This window comes from Amphiura filiformis, chromosome 17 (genome assembly GCF_039555335.1).
Source record: "Amphiura filiformis chromosome 17, Afil_fr2py, whole genome shotgun sequence".
Classification (NCBI taxonomy): Eukaryota; Metazoa; Echinodermata; class Ophiuroidea; order Amphilepidida; family Amphiuridae; genus Amphiura; species Amphiura filiformis.
The window spans coordinates 53,188,788-53,195,442 of record NC_092644.1 but is presented as its reverse complement, the minus strand read 5'-3'; the positions used below and the strand labels follow the sequence as shown (position 1 = coordinate 53,195,442).

Genomic DNA, 6,655 nt, shown 5'->3' with positions numbered 1-6,655 from the left:
TTTGATTATAATTGTTAAAGGTCATCTGAGCCTGAGGTGGAATAAGTATATATTGTTGGATTGTCAGAATGTTCAAAGTCATGTCAGAAAACGTAATCACAATTTCGTCTGAATATATATTGTTGGATTGATGCGAAACTCGGTGGATGTGATTTCCATTGATCCCTTTGTTTGTACAAGTATAAATTAAGTATAAATTAAATGTAGACCTATTTAACACACATTTTTCAATTTAGCTTATAGTATGTCATTGGTGGTATTCGTGGTAATAACATTTCCAACCCGGTTAGTTGTGCATGTGCTACACACAAAAAATTACTAGCATTCCAAGTACTTGTCAATGTAAAATTATGAAACATGAATTTTATCCATGGTGTTGTCTTTTTAAAGACATTTCTTGTTGTTTTTACATTGGAGAGATGGACCGGTCTCAATTCAGCTATTGTATGGTGTTGACTAAAGATAAAGGCCATCTGGAAATGGTCAATGAAGTAAGGATTAACAATTTGTTCAATGTGTTATCTTTTCACATAGGAAAGACGTTCCGGGTTCAAGCCCGCTTTTGTTTGGTGTTCCCTAACGATAAAGATCCTGGAAATGGCCAGTGGAGTAAGGATGACGTATCAGAAGTTCTATTTAGAGGTGATGATAGTGTCAATGTGAAAGCTGCGACAGTGTCTGCATGTTCTTCTGACAAATGTAATGATGGTGTTATTTCTGGGGCAGCTGGGAGCGTATTGCTGATGGCTTTGGTCACTTTTCTCATATCCACCTTTTAACTAATAATCCTCTAAATATTGATAAAAACTTATTTGGTAAGGGTGTCCAGTAGCAATCACAGTGTCGTAGTAAAAAGCTAATTCCAGTTAAATAAACAAACACAACCAAAAAAGAAACTCAATAAAAAGCAAAAACATGAAAGAGTATTACTTTAGAAATAGATACACGGCATCTTTTGTCAAAATATGACCTAAAATGTGATAGATTTGCCATATTGGTATCCAAAATAATTGCCTTGAAACAATAATCAGAAGCACGAAACTTATAGTCCATCTGGAAGAGAAATGTTCATTATTTTACCATAATTATTATTTTGGAGTTAGGCAAGTTTTGACGGGAAGTGAATTAAGATTTTGGCTCTCACTATTTTTCTTTTTTGCTCATGTAATTTAATGGATTTGTTACAGGCCGATTTCCCTATCAAACTGTAGGCACGTGGCTAACACCTCCAAAATTACAGTCCGCGTATTCAATAATATTAACATTACAAGTTCTTGAAAACATACAATTCGGGATGAAACCTGTTAATGGCCACATTTAACACAATTAGTTAAACTTTAAAAACTAAGTCGCATTTAATAAAGGGCTTAATTGAGGTAAAATTGGGGTTCAAATACCAAACATTACACATTCTTTATTACTAAATACATATTGTTGAGAAAGGAGCCATGAGGTCCGACACTCAGATTCATATTTGCTGTACATCATGATGTATGGTTATTTGTACTTAATACCCCCCCTTCTGCCATTGTGAGACAAAGTGGATATCAAAATGTGCCTCAAAAAGGGCTTCTAAGCTTTTTGTGGTATATGATTGAAAACCAGGATCATTGAGAAACTAATTGATAACTAAACAACACATAGAAAGGAAGTAACATAGTGTAATCAAACTTCTGGATTCACCTTACTTATATAGTACTTACCAACCATTTTCAGTTACGTTGCGACCCATTCACCGGGTCTTCATCAGACTTCGCAAAGACTTGACTGGTCACTGCATGATGGAAATCAACACGTGATGATATTCGACGAGGTAGAATGGTCGATTACCATCATGTGACGAAAATACCAGTCGAAACTCTGTGCTCTCTGACGAAGACCCGGCGAACGGAGGGTTAATACGTGTGAGTGTATCACAGTCTACTAAATATATTATACTCAGTGCCTTAGGTATAAAATATATTTCTTTGCCGTAATTCTGCTCACCCTTAAAATAAAACTCTACCGATCCACTCATTTTTTCCTACAGAAACAACATGCCCATATTCAATCAGTAAGTAATTTCTCAATCACACTTTTGTACTTTTTAGAATATATCGATCTTAAAGTTTGAGTAATTTCCTCCTTTTCCAAAAGCAAAAAAGAGAGATATATAGTATAAAAAGCTCACCGACCCTATGTTTCCTGGATGTTAGCGTTACGACAAAGAAACACTTATTATGCCTAACAGAAATCACATAACGCTATTATGTTACTTGCTACGCACATTCATCTTTCTTTCTTCCTTTCTTTCTTTCTTTCTTTCTTTCTTTCTTTCTTTCTTTCTTTCTTTCTTTCTTTCTTTCTTTCTTTCTTTCTTTCTTTCTTTCTTTCTTTCTTTCATTCTTTCTTTCTTTCTTTCTTTCTTTCATTCTTTCATTCATTCTTTCTTTCTTTCTTTCTTTCTTTCTTTCTTTCTTTCTTTCTTTCTCTCTTTCTTTCCTTTCTTTATGCAGTAAAAGATAATTACTTTCTATTTAAATTTACCATACCTGTCACTTTAATATGAAGATACTTTACAGTATTTTTGTAGTTTAATTTTAAGACATTGGGTTAAAAGGGTTCGTTACTATTTATCTCTTGGCAAGTTTAGGCCAAAAACAATTGATTGGTTACCCTCTACCAACCGACTCTAATCTTCAAAATCTGAAATACAGTTTTTACAGTACAAAAGAATACCAACCCTAATTTTAGAAATGTTTTAAAACATGAATGAAGTAATTGCAATAATGAAATTAATATCCTAATTCACACCTATTTAATTAAGCTAATTAGGCTCTTACATACTTTGGCTATGACCTTTAAAAACAAAACTATACAGAGAAAAAAGAAACTCCGACCGACCCTGTCTGTTAAACAAGGTGGTTGAGGACAACCATTATCAATATTTTTTGGTCTAGAATAATAGTACTGTGTGATGTCGTGAATGAAGTATGCTTAATTCATATACAGTCCTACGCCTTTTATCCTAACAGATGTGAGTAAATATTGGCTGGATAAGTGAAAAAACCGGATTATGTGTAATTCTGCATTGAATGTCTTTCTAAATGTTCAGAGCATGACTGAAGTGTGTTAAGATCACACAGTCCGAGGGGATTCTTGGTGAAAAGGTGGGTACGGTGATGTGCGGCAGCTTCCGGTGCATTTTGGTTTTAGTATAACTTTGGGTTGTAAAGTTATACTAAAACAAAAATGAAAATTACTTTTAGAGATTTTTTCAAAATGTTCTTCAAAAAATTAGAAAAGGGCAGATTCTTCATTGTTGTTGCAACAGTTGCACAAAAAATGTCAGAATTGGGCATATTTACCGTATAAATTTTGAACAGAAGCGTAAAATTAGGTTCAATTTTCGGCAAATTTTATATATTTTTCGGAATACAAGCCGCACATCCCTACCCTATCCAACCCCCGGACACACATTCGGATAACAGAGAATTAGATCCGTGTAAAAGAGATCGCAGTGGCGTAACTAGGGTTGGTAGCGCCCGGGGAAAGAAACAAAATTGGCGCCACTACCCCCGGGCTACCCCCATACATACATACATACATACATTATAAATATTTATATAGCGCTGCTACATTTAGAACGTAGCGCTCAAAAACAAAAAAAAAACACAAAAAAAAGCAAAAGAAGAACATGAAGAAAATAAATAAATGAGAACTGCCTGTGAAGGCTACAAAATCTATGGAAACAAGTGTGACTTTAGAACCCTCTTGAAAATACCCACTGATTGTGATTCCCTGATACCAATTGGCAGTCTATTCCAGGTTCGAGGCGCAACATAGGAGAAGGTCCTGCGTTCAGCTGACATGAGTGTTTTGATTGTGTTGTGCTCTGTCAGGAGGGTGGTATCAGAAGCAGAACGCAGGCCTGCACGCGCAGGGCAGTGCAGGGAAACACAATCAGACAGGTACTCAGGAACACTCTTGGTGAGGCATTTAAACACAGTGACTAAAACTTTGAAATTGATGCGCTCTTCAACAGGGAGCCAGTGTAACTGCTTTAAACACGGTGTGGCATGATCATATTTGAGGGCCTTACATATCAGCTTCGCAGCCCAATTCTGGATCCGTTGTAGTCTTTGAACGTCTGCTTTACAACAGCCAAGAAGCAGCCCATTGCCATAATCGATCTTGGAAAGGACAAGGGCTCTTATGACCAGATGACAAGTGTCATAATCCAAGTACCGACGTATCCGGGAAATGTTGCGAAGCTGGTATGTAAGGTTAGAACAAAGAGTCTTGACGTGAATGGACATAGACATTTGACAGTCAAAAATAACCCCTAGGTTACGCACAGAATCTGAAGGACAGATGGATTTGTCCCCAACCCTCAAAGCAACCGGTATCATTGAGCGCTTCAGGTGTGGAGTAGTGGTCACAAAAAACTCAGTTTTGCTGTCATTAAGTTTCAGCATGTTCATTCTCATCCAAGCCTTAAGAGCATCAATGCAACGAGATAGATTATCTAAAGCAGCAGCAATGGATACCGGGTCTTTGGGATCAAAGCAGGAGTACAACTGTACATCATCTGCATACAAGTGGTAGGATAAGTTGAATGATTTGATGATACGACCAACTGGTAAAATATACAAAGAAAACCCTGAAGGTCCGATGATTGAACCTTGAGGCAGGCCAAATTCGAGCTCAACAGGGTCAGAAAAAGTACCATCAATGCAAACTCTGCTGGTTCTCTCAGACAGGTAGGATCTGAACCATTGCAAAGCTTTACCTTGTATTCCAATTTCACTCTGTAATCTGTTGATCAGCATGTTGTGATTTACAGTATCAAAAGCACTGCTCAAATCGAGGAGTACTAGAAAAACACCTTTGTAGTTGGAAATACACTTCATGATATCATTCTTAACACGCATTAATGCTGTTTCTGTGCTGTGTGCCTTTTTATAAGCAGATTGTAATTTTTCACCCAGGTTGTTTCTTTCCATATGATCATTCAACGACTTAACAGCCTGTTTCTCAATAAGTTTTGATATGAATTGAATATTGGACACAGGTCTGAAATTGCTCAGGTCATTTGAGTTGAGAGATGGTTTTTGATAATGGGTGTGACAATAGAATGCTTCAGGTTATCAGGAAAAACACCAGTATGAAGGGATTCATTGATGATACGTGTGATAATGGGAACAAAAACATGAATATTTTGTTTCAGAAACCATGTCGGCACAGGGTCGAGCAAGCAAGACTTTGTGGAAGCTTTGTTAAGGGCTTTAAGAACGTCCTCCTCGCCCAAAAGATCAAACTCACTGAATGAAACACAAACTGGTCTCTCAGGCAAAGGGTCATATCTGTCTAGATCAGGTTGGTCTTTACCAAGATCTTGATATATGGTAGTGACCTTGTTGTTGAAAAAGCTAGCAAAGTCATTAGCCAGTTCCTGTGCCGATTCATGGGCTGGGAGCACTTTGGTGTCTCTGTTTAGCAAACCATTCACCTTCTTAAATACAGTTTTGTTGTCCGCATTCTCAAGTTCATTCCTGTAGAAATTTTGTTTTGACATTTCAATCATTTCATTAGTAACAGTTCGCTGTGTTATATATTGTTGGCGATCCGATTCTAGTCTAGATTTCCGCCATTTCCTTTCCAGCTTACGACGGAAACGTCTAGACTGATGAATTTCTTCATTATACCAAGGATTTGATGGTCGAGAACGGATGGTATTCTTTACCGGCGCATGTTTGTCAAGCACCTGCCTAACAATGGTATCATAGCACATTGCCATATCGTTGACATTTTCATACTTTTTATCAAAAGATGCAAATTCAGTAGAAAGATCAGCCTGAAAGGCATCCTGATTCACTTGATTTAATCTACGAGAGGCAACCATGATCTTTTTTGGTTTAGGCTTATGCTGCTGTACACTGAATGAAATTACATTATGATCAGATAACCTTAAATCTACTGCACAATTCATAACCAGGTCTTCATCAAGCCGTGATATAACAAGATCAATTGTGTTCCCATTGATGTGCGTTGGCCCAACAACATGCTGATGAAAACCTGCGTTATCAATTGTGGTAAGAAAGTGTGATACGTCGGACTTGAATGGTTCGTTCACATGTATATTAAAGTCACCTACTAATACTATCTTACTCGACATGGTGTCGAGTAACCCGAGAATATCTTAGACGCGGGGGTGTGGGAATTGGGGAATGGCATATTTTTTTAAGTGAGGCCGAAGTTGGCGCCCCCTAGTGGTAGCGCCCGGGAACGTTGCCCCCCTTGCTCCCCCAGACAAACGAGCATGGTATGTTTGTGCTTGCTCCCCCCATACGCCACTGAGAGATCGGATAAGGAAGGTTGGACTGTTACATGTATATTATACGGATATGAATAATACATTTGTTTCATTGTCAGAAAAATAAAGGTTTCGAAGCGCAAAATGTATGTTTTTTATTATTATTTCCAAGTGTCGTCATACTATCAAAACCGTGACTATCAATACTGCATCTGGGTATCACAATCATAGTTATGACCCAACCTGGATCAATATAATATTTTTAAAGTACAAATAAAAGCAGAAAACTGCCGTAGATAAACAAAGGTTCAGCGACGTTTCAGGCATAACCCTACGCCGACGCAGCTTTTAACATATATT

At 37.4% G+C, this 6,655-nt stretch overlaps 1 protein-coding gene across 1 annotated transcript; it reads right to left on the bottom strand.

The window, feature by feature from the left end:
* Positions 1-5,065: 5,065 nt before the first annotated feature.
* LOC140137297 (uncharacterized) lies at positions 5,066-6,157 on the bottom strand. Its single transcript, XM_072158940.1, has one exon. The coding sequence runs from the start codon at positions 6,155-6,157 to the stop codon at positions 5,066-5,068; it is 1,092 nt and encodes a 363-aa protein (XP_072015041.1).
* Positions 6,158-6,655: the final 498 nt, after the last annotated feature.

What these genes read in the sequence shown, in the direction of transcription:
- LOC140137297 (XM_072158940.1), bottom strand. Translation starts at nt 6,157, where the DNA reads ATGTCGAGTAAGATAGTATTAGTAGGTGACTTTAATATACATGTGAAC.